Source organism: Spinacia oleracea, chromosome 1, assembly GCF_020520425.1.
Source record: "Spinacia oleracea cultivar Varoflay chromosome 1, BTI_SOV_V1, whole genome shotgun sequence".
NCBI classification, from domain to species: Eukaryota; Viridiplantae; Streptophyta; class Magnoliopsida; order Caryophyllales; family Amaranthaceae; genus Spinacia; species Spinacia oleracea.
In genome coordinates, this window is record NC_079487.1 from 109,398,632 (window position 1) to 109,421,216 (window position 22,585).

Sequence of the window (22,585 nt, forward strand, 5' to 3'; positions counted from 1 at the left end):
AATTTATAAAAATTGATATTCACAAAATATTCATTAAGATGAATCTAACAAGATCCCTCATGAATATGTTTTTTATAAAATATAGATCGTCAAAAATAAACAAAGTAGATTATCAGATTATGTGAATAGTGCTAAAAAACAAAGTGTTGTAACTATTTTGAAACGGAGAAAGTATAAGAAAGAAACTCCTCACATTTTTTACATAATAAATTAAAAAAGTCTAGATGTGCCCTTCCACACTAAGAGCTAGACCAAAGTTAGTCTCTTGTGAGATATGAGGCTTTGACATACATAGTAATACCTTGAATCTTATTGTTCAAGAGGGGGGATAGCCATGTCATGTTCTAAACCAATGCTCATTGAGCAATATACACAACTAGGATGCTGGCAATAAAAAAAACATAGAACACAAATACGTCTCAAACAACGGCAAATTATGTTATAAAGAATATAAACTGTACGCTTCAAAATACTTTGCGCAAAAAGAGTATAATGTAACAACATTAAAACGTTAGTCACTATTCAAGTATGTAGACAAGGAGAAACCATGTCAGAAACACGACGCCCTACTAGCCACAAGGTGTATCAACACATCCTAGGAACACAATTTAAGTCTGATATAAACTTATACCAAACAAAGGGCTTAATCCGGAGCCAGCAGCTGACTGAGGTGAAAACAAAGCATGAGGGCAGCAGCAGCAGCAGATGATTGCAGGAATCAAGGATACAAATGTAACAGTAACAGCTATAAAAGCAATATCTTCATGTTTGAAGGAAAGAGACGATCACATTTCAAACTAATTCAACTTGTAAAACGAATCACTTCTGTAAACCTACCAAACCCAGCTCAGCAGAAGCTACACAGTTGTGCCTCCACCATCAGACATCAGAGATGCAGCAGCAGCAGCAGCAGTTGGGACTACCCCGGTAGATATACCAGGTTTAGATAGATGCAGCAACCTGCAATTGTTCCACAACATAAAACAGGGAATTTCCCATTCAGCTTCAAACTACAACTCATATTTTATCAAGCAAGCTAAAATTGCATATCAAGTTCTTACGGGGCAAGGTATTCACAGAAGGAAGAGACAGCTGTTACAACTTCACCATAGTTATCAGATGTAGCAGGAGCTGTTACTTCAACTAATTGTATGCCTGGGGTGACTGGCTCAGCCTCATCGACCGCATGCAACTTTGGCAACTTATTAACTGAAGAAACAGTAACAGTGATCTGTGCACCCCTATAGAAATGGAAGGAAAAACCCACGCGTAATAGTTCATGATCCAATTTATAGCCAAGTGCATAGAATAAGCGGAGGGCATTCTTGCTAGCTTTGCTTTCTACCATGGTCCGGACCAGAACAGAGATCAGGTCAGCACCAGCACCTCTCATTGCACCACCAATATGACGAACTATCCTGCTTATTACACGTCCTTTGTAACTTAGGATAAACCATAAAGTAAAAATGTTATAGAAGAAATATTTTTGCATACCAAGTAGGTTCAGTCTGCTCAAGATCACATATAAGTCGAACCTCGGAGGATACAAATCCTGCAAAAGAATTGCAGTAGCTGTTTCAGTAATATCTAATTCATTGAAGCACAGCAAACATAAATTCCAGTGAAACACTTGGCAGATTCATGTCACTGTAATTATAAGATATTAAGAAATAAAAATCAATAAAGGGGTGTTGATAAACTGATGAATCCACAAAAGAAACTAAATCTAATAAGCGTGGGAGACGGTCGGATTTGACACCCTCGATTAGCTATAGAAAAGTTGAGTGAACGTCCTACTGGAAGGATTAATGTGCAGAAATAAAAATAACACAGATCGAAGCCTGGAGATTATATAGCAATTAGTGCCATCTGCAACACGCACGCAGCAGGTAGCAACAGTTGTTCTAGAGGTAATTTAGATAGAGTTGACGTCCTGAATGAAGGCAGCAAATAAATGGTTGGAAGAGGAAAGTAATTGTGTTACAGTAACAATGGAGGATATAGATGATGCTCTTGATAAAGTCTCTAGTCAAGAAAAGGCATTGGTATTTCTTTTGATTCCATCCGAATTATTATGGATGATTATTCTTGTAATTAATTTAAAATTGGAGGAGTAAATGAGTAATAAGACAGTATTCCCTCTTACGTCAATCATGGTGGGACATGAAGTCAAGCTGGCTTGTTGAAAACTGGGTTTGTTGGTGAGCAGAAGCATATCTTCTGATGCTGTGCAAGAACTTATGTTGCTATTAGGAACTCTATCATTGTGGGTAGATTTTGGCTTAAGCACTGATTCAGTCTCACACATAATGACTATTGTGGTGACTGGTGAGGTTAAATCTCTTGCTGGCAAATGAGTTTTTCTCCTACTCGTATCAGGAATACGTTAGTTATTGCAGTAGTTTTATGAGGCCGTTAATATAGCTCTCAAATATATTGGACACTTGAATAGATGCAATCAGAAATATTGTCTTTGCAGGATGGTGGAGAAAGGGATGAAAGTCGTACTAGCTGGGGTCTGACAGTTGAAGGAATCAAGTTTAACCTTGGTACAGGTAAAATTTCAATTACTAATGGCATTCAGGAAGAGCTGAATTTTGCTCAAAAGAGGAATACTATCCTGCTCTAAGGACAGAATCCTATGTCTTCAAATCAACACATCTGACAAAAGGATCGAGCAGGTGCTTATTGGAGACATAGAGCCACCTACTTGTTGCAGAAATGCGAAGATCCAAATATATTTTACTAGTTTTCATTGTCCAACTAATTTACATACTTCCCTTCATTGCAGGTCAAAATATATAACCTTGAAAAAAATTCCCTTGTGTTGAGTTATAAACTCAATCTAAGAACTTTTGACTAGGCCTTGGAGGCCAAGACAAGGTTACTTGCCAAATCGAAACCTAGGGCGAGTGAAGCCATTACATAGTGAGAGAATAACAACTTAGAGAATGTTTTTAAGGAACTACATTTTGTGTAGCAATACGCATCAAATTGATTCCTCTAAAAAATAAAAGATTCTCTAACTGTGAACGAAGGTAAAAGGGCATCAAAAACACCATAGTGGATGCCTGTAAATGGATTCGAAACCCTTCTGATACCAAACCGCTGAATAACATTTCCAATCAAAATTCGACATTCAATTCTTTCCAAATTTCTCAAAAATAACAAAGCACGTTGTGATATTTACATCAAGAACACTACTTGGAGAACATGAAAACAATCTACCCAAACATAACAAAAATGCCAGTATCCTGGCCATCATAATCGCATACCGATTCACTAACCAATATATAACCCTTTAAACCAATGTGATAATAGAAAAGACATTCAAAATAGTACACGTATTCTTCAACTAAAAATATTTATATATGATTCAAACTTTCTTCTTCCTTTCTTGCCTTCTGTGTCATTTGATTGAAAAGCAGGGCTCAACTTCAGATTTATGAATACAACTCAGACAAAATTTAATAGGAAGGTCGCAGAGGCAAGAAGGGAGCAGATGCAGGACTTCTTATGTACAGGTTTTGCTGCAATTGAAAAGAGTTCTATTGAGGAGCATAAATAAAAACCGGAAGCAAAGGTCACTGGACAAAGAAGGTCAACAGAAGGAGCAAAATGCTATATCATCTCCGATTGATCTAGAAATAGGCTTACTCAACCATGAAAAAAATGTAGTTTTGCATCTTTGGAAAGGTTATCTTAGATCAAGTGCTAGTGATTTTCCCAGCATATGCCCAACTATAATGAGGAGCTTAGTCTGTCAACCTATCAACGGGAAACAATATATGCACAAAAGATGAGATTTACAAAGCAGTCTAATAAGGCTCCAAGTACTGGTAGACCCCAACAGCTGGTTCCTTAGGATGACTAAGTCAACTATTTGGCTCTTAGAACTAGGCGCCTAGGCTTGATAAGAAATTTCCTAGCTCGAGCTCGAGGCGAGCTTAACCGAGCTTTCATTTCCCCTGTTCGAGCTTGACTCGTTTAAGTTTTCATTTTTCGAGCTTAGCTCACGAGTGGCTCATTTAAATTAAAGCTCGGGTTGAGCCGAGCTATATCAATATAAACGAGCCTTGATAAATGAGGAAGATCAAATTTTAACGAACATACTAATAAACGTAATACTCCCTCCGTCCCGGAATACTCGAAACGCTTTCCTTATAAAATCGTCCCGGATTACTTGCAACGTTTCTAAAAATGAAAACTTTTATTAATATATCAATTTCTCACTTACCCAAGAACCCGCCTACATCCCTACTCCCTAAAAAAACATTAGAAGTGGTCTCATGCACCCCCCACCCTCCTACCCCTTTAAAAGTTTGACACACATCCAACTATCTATATTAAAAAATACCCCACTACCAACTACCCTCTAATTAAATAATAAGTCAATTACAATACATTAAACTCTATGCCGGTCAAACCGTTTCGAGTATTCCATGACAGAAGGAGTATTATTATAAAATTTAAAACATTACCAATTCAAATAATTTTTTGGCATAATATACTTTAATACTATTTTATAATATCGTAAAACGAAAAACATTCTTAAAATTGAAGTCTTAACAAAATAATTGCAACTTGGTTCTAAATTAAAATTCGAGCTTGAACGAGCTTATAAACGAGCGCAGACGAGCTTATAAACGAACATGAATGAGCTATTCGCGAGCCTAAACGAGCCAAATACTAAGGTGTTCGAGCTAGTATCATTTATTAAACGAGCTTCAAAATTTTATTAGAACTCGTTTATTTATAAATGAACGAGCTTCGACCGAGTTTGTTCACGAGTTGTTCACGGGCGTATTAGCTCATTGACATCCCTAATTGAAATTGAATTAGTGAAATTATGGTTATAGACAGGGCTCACTTCTAGAGGTAGAGAATACAAGGTTGTTGCATGTGTACGCCTGTACTGCTACTCAATACACGGCTACACGCTGATCTCCATGGAGACTACAGCTAGTTAAGTAAGATCTAGCAGGAAACTCAACTGTCTGTTTTTTTTGGGTAAAATACTGCCTAGTTGCGGTGAAACTGATCAACAAGGAAATTATGGGTGCGGATTTGTGCAGAGAGTTGCAGCAGGGCCTACACACAAGTAGAATTATGTCAATTATCCACGCCCCAAAATAAGACAATGGCCTGGCAGATCAATTAGCGATGAAATCTACAGCTGTAGTTTTAGAAATTAATGTAACTAGGCATTTTCCCATTTCCATAATTACTGTCTTACACACTTATCTATTGGATTGCATAAGCTCTATGCCTAAAACATGGTTTATTTATCATATGCATCCCTTTTCACCAAAAAAGGAAAAAAGGAAACGCAACTGGCACTTGCCTGAAGAGGCTAACTTTGGATAATGCTGTCTTCATCCCACTGAAGTAATCAAAGGTTACAAAATCAAAATCCCCTTAGCTTTGAGGTAGATTAACTTACAAATTAAAGCCCCCTCACGTGGCTTTTGATTCTTTCAAATGGGCCTTCTCCAGTAGGTTATGAGTAAATTTTCATTTAAGCTACTTTTGTGACATGGATAATCACCAATGTAACTACAAGTAGTCCTTATAGTTTAACTACACGGTGAATTCTTATGTAAGTTTTTTTTGGTGGCACTAGACGACTGAAGCAGTTAGAGAATTAGAGAACAGTGGTATTTCTCAGACCACAGAAAAAGTGCAACAGCTAATAGTAAAGGGCTTTCAACCCTTGTCCAAGCCATATTTTGAAAGTATTCAGCACAAACACGAGAAGATACTGGATTTCTTGGAGGGAAATTAATCTTTATTGTAACTCTTAAAAAGCTTAGTTTTAGTTGTGGTGATTGAGCAGTTGCAATGAAGATGATTAAAAAAGATTGTTCACAAATGCTCTGACCCTCTTCAACTCAGTTGTGTTGTGTATATGTAGTCAGTAGCTTTATCTAAAGATGGCTATCAATTTCATAGCTTTATTCTTTTCACCTTAAAAAATTATGTATCAGGAAGTATAAGTTCAGATACGGGCAACCTACACCACAAAATCAAGTTCTGATAGGTTCAATAAGTTAAGATAAGTCCCAATAGGTTTAGTGCAATTCAGGTGAAAAAGAGCAAAGCCAATATGACTTTATTTATTTATCCCAGAAAAAGGTGTTTAGGCAAGTATCAGCTGTATCACTTCATTTACATATGATCAATTGGGGTGAAATCAATTCTAAAAAAGGTTTTCTCTCATTAATAATATATTGATATTAAGATGCAAAAAATATCTGAGTGGATTACTAGCCGATGTTCCAAGAGTACTTTTTTAAATGAAATCCACATCAAAGAATAAACAACACTAAACAACCAAAAATACTCTTAAGATCCAACAAGAGAGAAATTACCAAGGTTTTGGCTGCTTTTTAAGCATAATTCGTGAATCCTTAACCTCTCCTTATTGACTCCACAAAGCCCCTGAAGAAGAATCTCCAGTGCTTCCACATGCTGCAACACAGAAATTCATACTAAAAGTGAATTCAAATAGTCATGAGTATGAGTGAAAATCACACCATAAACAATCAAAAATATATTTACAAGCAGTCACAACTCACAAGTATCATTGTCTGAAAATTCCGGTTAATAGTTCTTTAATAAATCGGATTTTTCATGAAATGACCCCGAGGTTTGCGTTAATGCACCAAATACCCCTAATGTTTCCCAAATGCACCAAATGCCCCTGGCGTTTGGGAAAATACACCAACGTACCCTTTTTGATCCTTTTTGACCGACGGCGTTAACTTTCCGTTAACTTTTTTTACTCCCTCTTAATTTTCTTTTTCCCACTTTTCTTTCTCTTTTCTTTTCTCTCTCCCCCTTTCCATCCAGTTAGCAATGGAGCAAAAGCAAGCAAGGAACCCAAAATAATCCGACCACCAAATTCAATAGCGCCGCCACCACCCAAAACGAACCCAAATTCAATTGCTCCGCCTCCACCACCACCAAACCCGCAACCGCCGCAATCAGCCACCAATTTGACGAATCGCAATCAACTATTACTTGCCCAAAATCAAGCTCAAATCCAAGAGTTCGAATAATTGGTTGCCCAAAAAATCCGACCACCAAATTCAATAGCGCCGCCACCACCCAAAACGAACCCAAATTCAATTGCGCCGCCTCCACCCACCACCAAACCCCAGCCACCGCAATCACCCACCAATTTGACGAATCGCAATCAATTATTACTTGCCCAAAATCAAGCTCAAATCCAAGAATTCGAATAAATGGTTGTGTTGTGTTACTCGAATAATTGCCGCAGATCACAATTAAAACACCCACCAAACGTACTTCAATATGATGGTGAGGAAGATGAGAGATAAAGTTTGGGTTTTAATGGTGAAGAAGAAGAAGCAGTGTAGCAGAAGGAAGAAGAAGAAGAAACAGCGTAGCAGAAGGAAGAAAAAGAAGAAATTTTGGGTTTAATGGTGAAGGAGAAGATGCAGTGTAGCAGAGGGAAGAAGAAGAAGAAACAACGTAGCAGAAGGAAGAAGAAGAAAAAAGTTTGGGTTTTAATTAGGGAAGAGCCCAAACAAAGAGTTTTGGTTTTTTTAAAAATAATAGTAGTTAATTAATTTTTTGGGGGTTTAATTAATATAATTAAGTGTTAATATTATGATTAGTAGAGAAAATGGTTGAGTAAGGGCCAAAAAATAAATTCACGCTAACGGAAAGTTAACGGAATGGACGGAAAATGCTCTTCAAGGGTATTTTGTGTTATATTTTAAAACGTCAGGGATATTTGGTGCATTCGGGAAACATTGGGGGTATTTGGTGCATTAACGCAAACCTCGAGGTCATTTCATAAAAAATCCGTTAAGAAATTAAATTACTTTTGCTTAAAAGCACAAAAACAATACAAGGGGGGAAAACCCTGTCCCCCTCCTAACTACTCATTTTCTTAAGAACTTTACTAATTAGAGATTAGTGATGATTATATTAATTTTTTGAGGGAGATATATTCATTTATTTTGGTGCTTGGGTTTTCACTTTCTAAGAGCTAAAATATTATCGTCCACTTCATAGCTACCTTCATAAGAATTTTCCAACAGAGGTTCATGCATGATTTAAGGGGAAAAGCTATAAATACTGCTATATTGGCGAGTCTACTAGTCTATTCTAAACAGCCACACAAATTGCCCAAGTGGAATAAAAGGTACATGCATGATATAAGGGAAAAAGTTATAAATACAGCTATTATGGAAAGTCTACTACTCTGATTTAAGCAGCGGCACTAAAGGAAGTTGCTTCCGCATAGTATTTTTTTTCTTTTTTTTATACGAAAAAGAATTTTATTAAAACTCGAAAAAAGGGTAATACAGAATGAGGACAAGGTGTCCTTACATAAAAAAATTTAAGAAAATTACGGATTAGCTCATTAGCCTAATTTCTTCATGTCTTCTGCCCTACAGAATAACTTGGGAAAGCCCCATCCGCCTCAGCCCATAAAGAAGCTGACAAAATCACTTATTCCACCGCAAATCTCATGGGATAATAATATCCTTAAGAGACCATTTCTTTCTAGCCAAACGCACCACAAGACTGCCATTACTGCATTTTGCCAAAACAACTTCACCAAACCAAAACCCACAAATCGAACTTGTAAACACTCCTAAAATCCCAAATGTTTGAAGAACACACCCAGGTATCCTCTTTATACACCGCAGAGTCTTCTCCAAAGATATCTAGCCAGTTGCATGAAAGTATGTCAAAGTATGTCAGCAAGACTCACTTTAAACTCGGCAAAGCGAGCACATATATGGTGAGATAGCCATCTTTTGTCAGCACTTTTGAAGCATATCATCCGTGTTGATCCTTCCCAAAGCTATTGTCGTAAAAAATCTTTCACCTTAAGAGGGACCTTTGCTTCCAGATTTACTTTGGTAGTATATTACGAAAGCTTTCTAGAATGCAGGACATTACAAAAGTATACAGTTTTTTCCATCCAGGACATGATAATTCATCAACCTTTTTTCTTAACCATGGAGCAAAGTTTTAAGTGGTACTACTGTATAAACCTAAAAAACTGGTTGCAACGGGATAAAGGGAAAACAACATTTTTAAAATTTAAAAAAAAAAAAAAAAAAAAACTAAAAAAGCCATTTCGTGCCACGATAAGCATCAGCTGGAAATTAAGTGTAGGACAGATATGAAGCAACTAATATATTTTTTATTAAGGAATAAAAAGTGGCAGAAAGAATATCATCCACCCGCCATGTATAGTGCAAAAGGAGAAGAGTTAAATGATTTTAATCAATAAAAACAATGTGCACCGCATCACATATTAACAGCCACAATATATTAATGAAAGAGGAAGAAAAGGAACATGCTTTGATTAGCTATTTTGGTTCAAAGGCGTGTGAAACTGTGAATAGGATGGAGTAGCTACAACATATTCCAGCACATAGAACAATAAGTTTATATTGTCCTTCGCTCTAGTTCACCCCCCCTCCCTCCTCGTATTTACTTCTCTTCGAGTTTCAAGGAAATATTTGTTGCCGCATATGAATTATGTAATGACAACCATCACGACAGACTTGAAGAAGACCTGATTGAAGAGAAGCCATAAGTAGATGCTACTTGTTTACCTTAAGCACTGGAATTTGATTTCTAAGCTTCTACTCTTAAAGTCCAAATAATCTTTATTTCCTATCTCAAGTGTTATGCTTAAGTGGTAGACAAGAGTACAAATTTTAGTTAAATGATCCCCTCGTTAAAATCCTAGTTTTTATCCCTTAATCTTAAAAAGAAATTTTCATAATTAACACCTTATAAAATTCACTTTTTCAAACTTACCGCCTTGTAAAATTTTACATCAAAATTACCACCTTATACTTACATAAACCTTCAAAGTTACCAATTCTTAACAGAAACTGCTAAATTTTCCGTTTGTGGGGCCCAATATTTTGTTTTCCCATGTAAAATCTCTTCCTTTATAACTAACTTCTCCCTCTTCCTTTGTAGCAGACATTGCTTCTTCTTCTTATTCTTCCTCTTCACCCTTCACCCAAGCAAACAGGTATTTCACTTCAATTTGGGTATTTCACATCAATTTGGGGATTTTGTTTACAATGATTTGTTTTACAAATTGGGGGTAGTTAGTAGATATTAGAGTTGTTAAAAGTTAAATTCATACAGAAATTGGGTATTGTTTTATGAATTAAGGATTAGGGTTCTTGATTTGTAGAATTTTGGAGGCTTTTAATTTTAGACAATAAAACGGGTTTGTAGAATGGGATGTGATTGTTGTTGGATTGTTTGTGACAGGTTGATGTTGGTCCAGCTGATTTCTGCTACTATGGAGCACCTGTGCAAAAGCTAACATCTTGGACTCGTGAAAATATAGGTCGGAAGTTCATAGCTTGCAAGTACTATGATAGAGAAAGTGAGTACTATGATAGAGAAAGTGAGAAACAGACACTCCCTACTCTTTGTTCTTGTGTCTCCGAGATTCCACAAAAAGCAGCAACTTGGAGGAGAGACTAGAGAGAGTGAGTGAATCATGTGTGATGATGAATGATTCAAAGTGAAAAGTACAGTGAGATGGAGGAGGAAGTTGAAGAGTAGGAATGAATGGGAAGGTGGAGGTTGGGTCATAAAGGAGGAGGAAAAGGATAGTCGTGAAAAAAAAGGAGGGAAAACAAAATGAAAACGAAATAATGGGCCCACAAACGAAAAACTTAACAGTTTCCGTTAAGTGGTGGTAACTTTGAAGGTCCATGTAAATCTAAGGTGGTAATTTTGAAATAAAAACCATAGATTGCAACCACATAACTACTAAAATTTTATAAGGTGGTAAGTTTGAAAAATAGAACTTTATAAGGTGGTAATTATGAGAAAATCCTCTTAAAAAATCTATGTCACAATCGGTTGAAATCTAGATCATATATTTATACGTCCTTTTTTTTAATGGCATCATTTGGGTTGGGCACAAAGATTAAGAAAAGTTGTAAATATCAAAATTGACCATATGATAACAAACAAAAGAGAGGGAAAAGATTAGGTAACAACGATAAATGTGAAACGTGAGTAAGGGTAAAGTGGGTACTTAGTGTATGAACACACCAAAAAGCATGTGAAAACATACCTAAAAGTAAATGGTGCAAGTAATATGCAACTTCCATAAAAGGAAAATGGTGCAAGTAAAAAAGACGAAGGAAGTATATGTGTGATCATCTATATACTTAACAGCTTTAGTTCTTCAAGAGTTTTTGTAAGAAGTCAATGTAAACAAACAAAGGCCAAAAGAAAAAAATTATCACTTAATAACTTGGACAAAGGTGTTCAAAAATAAGAATGGGGCTAAGGCAATCAGAGGAAGTTAGCGAAGAAAGTAAGTGAGAAATAAGTGAAATTAGGCAGTGCTCAACTTATTAATAAAAAGACAAAGATGAAGATGCATTGAGATAAATCTTCAAAATTTTCTATCAAGTCTCTCAATTTAAGCATTGTGGGATCGAGAAATAGAGGTAAGAGAGAGGAAGACATAAAAGGGCAGTGAGGGTGAACTTTTATATTGAAACAATTCTGTTTTTTGATAAAAGACCTAAATAGTATAAAAAAACCTTGATGATTTGTTGTAAACTTAGCTTCAAAAAAGGTGCTCAAGCATGAGGCTTGCGGAGCTCAGGTCGCATCAACAGACCCCTTGGCATAGCAAAGTTCAATTGGTTCAAACCACAAACCACAAGCCACCAAAACTAAGAGTGAGGCAGAGTGCATCAAGCATTTCTTATGTTTAAGTCTGTGTCGCTTTCAAATTCAAAAAATTAAATTCTAGCAACAAAAGGAAGAGCATCGACAGATGATATTCCTGGAAAAGTCATCCACAACAAGGGCGAAATTTTGGAGGAAAATATGACAATTTTTGGTTGTGTATAAACCATTATAATAATCCAACAATACCTTCAGATTTTGATGATGAAACAATGAGGTGGAATAGAGGGATTCCACGGAGAGTTAAATGTTTTCTTTACCTACATATGACAACATACATGTTTTCTTTACCTACATATGACAACATACATGTTATCTACTACCTCCATTTCTACGGGTGTCGGACACGGTTATGGATCCTAGTGTCGGACCCTGCAAAGCTAGAATTTCAAGACACGGGGACACCGTCCTAATTTTAGACACGGGCGTGAGGATACGGAAAAATAATAAGTAAATAATAAATGAAAGAAAAATAAAAAAGAGAAGTGAAGTTCTTAAAAAAAGTTCAATAAAAATTGCATTGGAATAGTAAAACTTAAGTCAACATAAAAAGAGAGGAAGTAGTACTCTAATACAGCTGTAATTGTCACATGGGTCAACTGACATATTTTTTTAAAAGATATTTAACTCCCTCATACCCCCTTTCCAATTCCCACACCTGTAGAACGAAAAACAGAAAGAAAAAACTAAAGCAGCAATGCCAGCAAGCAGCCAAGCACGTGAACTCTTCACCACCTCTCACAGTCGTAAGAGATTATCATTGGTGCACTGACTACTGGGAAATTCATCTATTTCAGTTCATATTTTATACTTATAAAAAGCCCTATGCATTAAGCAGAAATTAGGTGAATTTTACTTCCAATTGATAGATCTAGGGTTGTCAAATCTTTAATGGCTTCTCCCTCCTTTTTAACCCGCCGATCCGGTGCGGAGTTCTGCCAGATCGGTGTCGGGTCGGGTCGACACGGGTATGGGCTCAAAACAGACGTGTCGAAGTAACATAGCACGTTCTTATTCTTATACTAGTATTATGCCTTAAAAATTTAATCATTACAACAATCTGAAAACGAGATATATTTCAATGGATAAATACTTCTTTATGATTTGTGAGGAAATTTATGTTAGTGAGTTTGAGTGAAAGAGAAAGGAAATTTAAAGAGTTTCTAAAGGTGTTTATTCACGTTTTTCTGGAGCAGTCTCAAAGATCGACCCCGGTCGAGGGTCATCCTTGGTCTGATTGTCTTGAAATTTTAACACAATATCCGAGACATCTTGGGCTTGATTTTCAACCGTCAAATTGTTAATTGATGATCTTGATCGTAAGTCAAAAGTAATTTCTTGGAGAAGATGATTGGTGAACGGTGGCTAGGATTTCGTCATGGAAAATTGCTTGAAGATTTTAGAATGTCATACAATACGCATCCTTGATTTAATATCAAGGGAGGTTCATTCTAAACTAATTCTTTTAATAATTCATCATGATTATTTTAACATGTTCAATTCTAATATCCATTTCAACAAAAATATTTTTTGTGAAGTTAAGAATAATAATATTGATTTTATATTGTCAAATGAAGTTTGTTGGAATGATTACCAGAAAGTATAGGACTTGGATTATTTATTGTGTATGAGCCTGTTATTGGATTCTCTAGTTTACTATGGTTTCATGTTTAACTTCATGATGAGAACCTAGTTTTATAAGAGATACTAGTTAGCATTCGCCAATGCACGGTTGAATTAAAAAAAAAAAAAAAAAAAAAACAATGGTTAATTTTAAAACGGAAGAACAACTAAGAAAATGAGTTGTATTTAGATGCAAGAAATAAAAGGGAGTCATCTAGTAATTTACTTTACATTAAATATTTTACAAATCATTATGGTCTGTTGAACGCGCGCCCGATCGGGCTGAGACCAAAAGACGTACCCGATCGGGCTGAGACCAAAAGACGTACCCGATCGGGCCGAGACCAAAAGACGTCTTTTGTACGTTGGGTTTTTTTCCTCGTGATTCTTTTTGTAACAGCTCTTCTTTAATTGTTGTTTAATGGACTTAATCTTTTTGATTATGTTGAGGTTTATGGTGATTATACCCATTGAGCCCATTGATTAAGGGAGTTATAAACTCTTCATTTGTTCATGATTAAGTCCATTAATTTGTGTCATTGATCTCACATGAGTTCTTTGGCTTCCTAGAGTTGTTTTGATTCCTCCACTAAGTGTATATATATACTTGTTTTCTTTGGAAATATAAAGATTTTCATCTCTTCCTCTCCTCTTCCTTTCTCTTAATTTGGATGGAAGATTTTCAGATCATGATTAAGTCATGAACTCATGATATTTCATATATTGTGTAGCCTTTTAACTTCTTATTCCTTTTGAGGATAAGTTCTAGTGACCCCATCTCATCACCCAAAAGTGTCTTTTGTGTGGTGAGACTTGTGTAAACCTTAGGGAACGAATCGGTGAATATAATTGTGCAACCCGGTTGCACCGAATCCCGTTTTTTCAAGGCAGTGGTTTAGTTACCACCTAGGTAGCATTGATACGGATACGGGAACGGGTACGGGGACGGAAAACGGCAAAACCAAAATTTCTAAAAACGGGTACGGCTTGGGTTCGGCAAAAGAAAAAAGTATATATACATATATATAAAATATATATATATATATAATCTTAAATTTTTAATAGAAAATAACCTTAAAAAAAAAGGTGAACAAAAAATAAAAGTAATAATTTTTTTTGGTAAAAAGATAAAAGTAAATAGTAAATCAAGATATTTATATCATTATATTTCGTATGTCACAGTGACACACTCATTCAGTCAAATCAAGATAAATAAAATAGAAAAAAATTGTCATATAATTCGAACTTCAAAGAACACATAAACAGTAAAAGAAAATTAAAAAAATTAAAGAAGAGATGAAGAAATCATCGCACTGGCGAGGGAAGTGAACAACCAGCGAGAAATCACCTTCGACACGGCCGGCCGGCGTCGCTGCGAAGTTCACGAGGAAGAAGCGTCGCTGCGAAGTTCACGAGGAAGAACTGAAGAAGCCGAAGAAGAAGACCGGTGGGGTGGGCCGGTGGCGAGGAAGAAGACCGGCGGCGAGGGAAGGGAACAACCGGCCAAACGACGGCTTCGAAGAGAGGTGAGAGAGAAAGTAGAGATTTGGAAACCCTAAATTTGAATTTGGATCTTAAAAATTCAGTAACAGCTGTTGGGTACTTGGTTTTTGTCCAAATACGTACCCACACGCGTACCCACCCGGCCACCCCGTACCCAGCCGTACCCATATTCAACCCACGTACCCACAATTAGGATACGTTTTGGGGACGTTTCCTGGGCGTACCCGTCCCGTACCCGTACCGTACCCGTACCCGGTACGGGAAACGGGTATTCCCAGGCATACCCAAGCTTCATAGGTTTCCACTATAATGATTTCCTAAACACGTTCTTATTCTTAAACTAGTATTTTGCCTTGAAAACCCAATAATTACAACACAAGAGCAGGTTGGTATAGGAGTGTGTAAATTTTACAGCCCAAAAGGAATGTGTGAAAATTACCAAGGGGCAGAGGAAGTATTAACTGAAACCTATTCCATTTCAGGCTAAATCGAGAAAACAAATGCATATGCAAAGCAAGTTCAACAAATCACAAAGTAATGAAAGCTACCTATCATTGACAAATATCAAATAGAACAAAAAAATCATTTTTAGAAAAGAAAAGAAAAAGCTAGGAAAGAAACGGCCATGGAGTTTACCTGGGTCTCAATGATCCCTTGAACTACACACTCCATAAGAATTGTGTCACTTTACCCAATCAGGAGTATTTCCAAAAATCTGAAAATTAGAATACCACAGAAAATTAAAAATAAAAGTACCAAAGACATTGTTCAATGTGTGAAAAACATAAAAACAAGACATGTCCAAAGGAACAAGCCACATAAAGTTGCATCCTCAAATATAAGGTTTCTAAATTGGCTTTCTTTTGATTTGAGTTCATCATTTTTTTATTTTACAATCTAATAACACTAATTAAGTGAGAAACCATATTGATGTTTTCCTTGTAAAATCACCATCAAAGCATTGGGTAAATAAATAAAAAGAGCAAAACAACAAGAATAAACTCGTATAAATCTCCACCAAGACCAACGGTGAGTCCAGAAATCATTGAATGGGAAGCAAAAAAGAAATACCACACAATTCAGATGAACAAATAAGAACTCACACACTACGGTGCACGGAAAAGCCAAAAAATCACGACGTACCGTTTCCGAAACTTCCTGGAACGGGGAAATCGGGAAACGCGTTCCGGAACGCGCCAAAACCGTTTCAGTAAAATAGAGACGTATTTGAAACGGAATTCATCCCGGAAACGAATGGGAAACGAGATTTCAATCTAACATTCACCTTTCCCAAGCAAACTTGCTAATTGTATGAAAGTTTTTCCCCCAGAAAACTGAAATTAGGTTGAAGAAGATGGGTTGAAGAAGACATCAGTTACTCTGTATTTCATACTTGCATATATTCGAAACCGTGCTACAAATTTGGGTCTGGCCCAAGTAACACGGGGAAATCACTAACGTTGGATTTGGTTCAGCATAGTTTGAAATCATGTATGGGTTTGAAATCATCCAACATATTGGTTAACTATTTTTATAAAACTAGTTTTGAAGCCCGTGCGATGCACGGGTTTCGTTTTATTTTGTTTATTTTTAATAACTATTTTTACTTATGTTATTAGGTTGCATTTTGGTGAATACATAGGTTCACCAAAATTAAAGTCAAAGATGTGATTGTGTATAGGTTATGAAAAATTAAAAGTAAAGATGTGATTGTTGATGGGTTATGAGTTGAACTATACGATCAATTTATAGGACTTAATCAATTTATAGGACTTAATCAATTTATGATTAGAACTGTCAATTCTTATCTTAACTTGGAATCATGGTTTGATTATAATTTTCAATTTCTATCTTGAAAAGTTATAGTGCATTGTGTAACTTGAAATTATAATTTGCTTAGAACTTTTATGATTTATATGTATGTTGTATTCTAATTTATCATGGAAATAATGGGATAATAAATTTAGATATTTAGAATATCATGTGAGCTTATTTGGTAATTACGTAGTAATGTCCTACTCCAGTACTCCTTACTATATTTGACTGTTAGTCTTGAATAATTAGAAAAAATTGATATTCCTTATACTATATATGTTATGTGCATCTAATGTCATATCCTATTCGGTTGGCGATTATACTACCTAACAACTATTAAGAAAGGATATTGGCATTGTAATTCTAACGTAGAGTTGTATTAGTAGTCAAAGATATGTGACACCTAAATCTTATTTTTCATTGGCCGAAACCAATCTCTATCTTACGTGGCGCTCTAATAATTAAACAATTTTTTTAATTCAAAAATAAATTACAAATCTTATTTTTAATTGGCCGAAACCATTAGTAATCCTACGTGGCGCTCTAATAGTTCAGCAAATATGCCTCCTTTATATATATATATTAGATTTAAAATTTGGGGACCCACTTTCAAAATTCCTCTGGTATCGAATTCGCATACCCAGGGGGAAGGTGGGTATATGGAATGATCATTCTACTATGGTCATAATAAAGATGACCATTGCTTAGAATTAATACGGGTGACAAAAAAATCTTTTCTTTAATCTTTAAATTTAATATAAATAATATTCCGTATATTTTAATGGTTTTAATTGTTTTTATCTTTAAATTTAAATATACAAATTCTTTCATTAAAATAGTTTTTGTAATTTCTGAATTTTCCAAAATTAATTATTTGTAATTTCTTAAATCAATAAATAGAATAATTAGGAAAGTTAATTAATAATTAACTTAATTTAAGAATGGGGCTTTGTAAATTTCTCTCTCCTCTGCCTAACCAGCCGCCGGCCACCATGTCGTTCCTCTCCACCGAAAATCGCCCAACCACTCTGACCACTCCTCACCCATCCTGTGATACGATTGAAGTCAAGTAAAGTGGGTCACGATGGTTTAAGAAAGATCCTAATTATTTAAATGAATTTGGTTGGGTGGGTGGTGCGGACGGCGGATGGGTGATTTGGAGAATGGTGGTTGGGTGGTCTCGGAGAATGGAGGTTGAATGGTCTCTCAGCACGGTGCCTGGTGCGTACGGTGAATGGTGCGGACGGTGTTTGGTGGGTTGTGTCGTGCGAACAGTCGAGATGCAGGATGGTAGGGAGTTGCGAAACTTGCGACAGAGATTGGGAGGTGCACTGGTGGTTGCGAAGGAAAGTCGACGAAAGTTGCGATGTTGGTTGGGTCGTGGCTGACCGTGCGCTGGTAGCTATGACGTAGTTGTGACGGCGATAGTTCGCTGGTGGTGGTCGCGAAGGGAAGGCAGAAATCTGGGCGGGCAAATATCAGGGCCGAACATTTTTTTTTTAAGTTCCAATATAGAATAAGTCTATAAATAAAATTTGTAACATGTAACACAAAAAACAATTCTACCTTGGTGGTTTGAATTGCTAAGGATATGTTCGGTGCCATTTCCAAATTTTAGTTTTTAGTTTTTTGAAAACTAAAAAATTCTTTAGATTTAGTTTCATTATTTTTCCAAAACTGCTAGTAATTTTTTTTTTTTTAAAAAAACAAAATTGCAGAGTATTTGTTAAAAATTAAAATATGCTACGTGTATTAGCAATTCTGCAGCAAATGTCAACCTAATTGTGCCACCTCATCACTATCTTTTATTACTTGAGTACAAAATATCACTTCTCATCACTATAATAATTGTTCAAAAATATTTTTTGGGGTCACCATTAATCCAGAAGCTCACAATGCATCAACAATTCAACATCATTATTTTTATTTCTCAATTCGATCAACTCGTGACATCTAGTTTCAAAGGGAAAAATTATATCTTCAATCTCTCTCCTCTAAATCTGCAAAACTAAATCCAATAAACCCCAAACGCATCTTCAAAAAGCATCAACAATGACGGATGAAGACATCTTGCCAATCTCAAGTTGTAATCAACCACCCATTTCAGAGATTGTCCGTCCTTCTTCAGGCTGCAAATTTCGGATCGGATTTCGGGTCGTTCTTACGCCGCCGATGACTGCTCCGGGAATCGGAATAGATTTCGATTAAAGACCTGCGTCCGCCTTCTCCTCTTAGCCGATCAACAACAACACTTTTGCCCCTCACCGTCTCTTTCGCTGGACTTGTCGTTTGTGGAATGAGTCCCCTGCCTGTTAATAGTAACTGAGAAAGAGAGAGAAGGAAGATGATAGAAAGAGATGAATGGACAAGATGACAGAGGAAAAAGATGAGCGGATTTTCAAAACCAAAACAAAATTATTAAAACCATTATATGTGGTTTCCTATTTTCCGTTGCAGTTTTGTGAATTGGGGAGAAAAGTTGTTTTCTACAACGGTTAAGCCGAACATGGTTTTGTTTATTTTTTGTTTCAAAAAGCCAAAAAACAGAAAATCACAACAGTGTCGAACGCACCCTAAAGTATTACTAACATTTAGGTTTGGCGTTCAAGCCTTGGTGAAAACTTTTTTTTGAGATTTTTTGGCATTTATTTTTATACCCTTACATATAAAAAGATAAATCCTATGTCAGTTATTGTTTATATTCTTTTAATAAATATTAAACCTTCATGTGTTATCTTATTTTAATAAATAAAAATCAGAATAGCTGTGATCAAGCATCACCAACTCGCCCGCAGGCACGCCCTGTCGCAGCACCGCCCGAAGACTAGCAAGGATTCCCGTAGGACGCAACATGTTAGAAGGCGGCGACTGGGGCACCCGTATAAGCTCAGTAGTCTGCCGGAGTACTCGCTCCCCCAAGAACCATATAGGGCCCTTAGGACCCTGGTACAGAATTCGACACTAAGACTGGCGCCAAGCCTCCACCGACACCTCTGTCTCCTCTAGTCCGGCCTAGCAGGACCAGCTCACCTGTTCGTAGAACCAAAAAACAGACATATCAAGTAACTCGCATAAAACGAGATAAAGTAAGAAAAAGAAACTAATGTGCTTACCAGGTCAGGACTCCCTACCGCGATTATAGCTATGAACCTCTTCATAGGAGGACGTCTCTTCAACTTCCCAGCATTACCCCAACAGTTGGCCACAGGGTAACCCTGTCCACTCTACCAGTCCGAAGGGCAAAGAACGACAAGCGCTCGAAAGCTCACAGCTGCAGATAACAATGAGCAATGAGAACAAGTCAGAATAAAAATACTCAGTCCGTTTAGCATTCCTAAATGATGATGCACGTACCTCAATGAGTCGCGGCACGACACACAGTGATATGGGCCTCATAGGCATATCCGAGCCATCCAGAACCCGTACAGCCACACCCATATGGCTAATCAGGTTTGCATAGGCTGCCTCACCTAGTAGAACGAACATATCTCAGATAACTCCCGCACCAACGGGATCATCCAAGGATCCACCCGCTCAGAACGGTTCGACAAAATCGTCGAACTCAAGAACAATAGGTAAAAGATGCGAGCATAAAGCCTCGCCGAAGCACCAGAAGGGCAACCCTCTGCCAAAACATCCACCAGAAAGGAGTAAGGCATCCCCTTCCCTCCATACTTGGCCACCTCCATGGCCAACTCCTCCCTGATACACTCCCTAGCCGTCTTCTGCGACAGCATATCTGCACCTCTGATGCTGTAAATCGAGGTGCCCGTGAAGGACAGACCCGTAAGGGCAGTGTAGTCCTCAGGGTAATAGTCATCTCCCCCAGGGAAAGTGAAAAGTGTTGGTGGTATTCCACCACCACTCCATAAGCAAGCGCAAGAACCGCCTAGACGCGTTCGGTCCCACCACCTCCCGAAAAACGCATACCGTCGGATACAAAGGGCATCCCTCCACCACTCTGCGAGTTCACCCATCCAGCTTCCCCAAGCGCTCCACAAAGACATACCCACGGTAAGGTCGACAAGACGTATCCGACTCGGCCCTACCAGCACGAAACCGGTAAAAGTCGGTCCCGTCAGACTCAAGTGAGTTATATGCCCAATTAAAGAGTTTGAAGTCCGTAAATATCGAAGTTATATGAGGTTGTATTTGACAATTTTGCGTAAAACTTTTTTTTTTAACGCAAGGAAGGAAATATATTACACAAAAGTTAAACGATTACAGAGTTCATAGCCAGTGAAATATGGATACTACTACCAATTACAACTACATTGGCAGTAGAGAGGAACTTAGCCCACCAAAAACCAACAAAGTTCCAAAGCATCACTACGAAAGTTATAATACATCCAAAAGTTAGGGTTAATTATAAACACGATCTCCTGCAGATCAGATAAATCAAATAAAACTCCTCGAAGAACCATGCGACAGATCAGTTCCCATCACTTCCTGTAGTCCTAGCACGAATGACCATGGCAGATTTCTTATCATTTTCATAGTCAGATTGCACTGCAGCAGGTGGGTCAAAATGAGATTTGTGACCCACCGCCATCTCCATAGCAATAGCAGCAAGCCCATGAGCGACAAGATTTTTGTGGCGTGGAATATGCCTCATCTGAAGGTCCCAGTTGCCAACCATAAGCTTTCTCACATCCTCAATAACTGCAACTAATTCATGGTGAGGGTAAGGATTGACTGTCGAAGTATCCAACATAAAGATCAGCGAGTCAACATCAGTCTCGACTTCAAGTTTCTCAACATTAAAAGCCTTTGCTACAGAAAGACCTTCCCTTAAGGCTAAAAGTTCAGCTGCTAACGGCGTCTTAGCATTAAACTTGCTCGAATAGCCTAAAAACCAATCACCTGTTTCTTTGCGTAACACACCTCCACCACCTGCCTTATCAATTCCTTTCCAAGCACCATCTGTATTCAGCTTCATGAATCCTTTTGCAGGTGGAATCCAGGTTGGATGTGGAGGAATGGGCTCACCCATCTTTTCTTTGCCCTTACCCTGCAAAACTGACACAGTTATCTTCCAATCGACATAAAACGCATTAAAAAGAGAGAAAGCACTTCCCATTTTTTGTTCAAAAACTGTAGAGTTTCTATGTTTCCAGAGATGCCAGATAGCCACTATAAAAATGATTTTCCAAGAATCACTAAGCTTTAAATTGTAGTCAATCCAATCAGACCAAGTAGAATTCTGGAAAATCTCAAAATTAAAAGCATTTGGAATCAGGACTCTTTGGAAAATATAATTCCATAGGATAGAGGAAGAGGAGCAGTCTCTGAAGATATGCAAATGAGACTCTTCCTGCAAGTTGCACCTAACACAAAGTGGAGAGATATGTGTAGCAAACCTGTTTAGACTTTTGGCACAAGGTAAAATTTCATGCATACAGTTCCACAACAGCATCTTATATTTAAAAGGAGCTCTAAGTTTCCAAAGACTCTTCCAAAGAAAAGAGAAGTGATTTACAGTAAAAGTACTTTGGGAACTATCAGGAGGAGAACTTAGAAGCAGATTGTAAGCAGATTTTATGGAAAAGGATCCTTCTTTAGATGGGACCCAATGAATAAAATCCTCTACAATGGAGGATTGAGGAAGGGGAGTGGCTAAGATCTGCTCCTTCAAGTCATTGGGAATCAAGTGATTAATATCATCTAAGTTCCATTTTCCATTCCTAATAATGTGGCTCACAAACCAATGGGCTTTATAATTAGGAACATCAATATCCATAGACTGATAAATAGGACCTGCTCCTACCCAATGATGATACCATAAGGACGTGGTAGTGCCATTTCCTATTCCAACTTTCAAACCTTTTTCTAAAAGAGAACGACCCTTCAAGATGTCTCTCCACAAGGGAGAGTGGTAAGGTTGGGGAGAAGCATTAAAAAGGGCAGA

The 22,585-nt window shown here is 37.2% G+C and overlaps 1 protein-coding gene across 1 annotated transcript; it reads right to left on the reverse strand.

Annotated features, from left to right (window-relative positions):
• Positions 1-417: 417 nt before the first annotated feature.
• LOC110795141 (mediator of RNA polymerase II transcription subunit 18) lies at positions 418-16,259 on the reverse strand. Its single transcript, XM_022000121.2, has 6 exons — positions 16,006-16,259; positions 15,499-15,577; positions 6,372-6,471; positions 1,495-1,552; positions 1,062-1,418; positions 418-960 (listed from the first exon to the last, which is right to left on the reverse strand). Exons 2-6 carry the CDS (start codon positions 15,532-15,534, stop codon positions 858-860), a joined length of 654 nt encoding a protein of 217 aa, XP_021855813.1. The 5' UTR covers positions 15,535-15,577; positions 16,006-16,259; the 3' UTR covers positions 418-857.
• Positions 16,260-22,585: the final 6,326 nt, after the last annotated feature.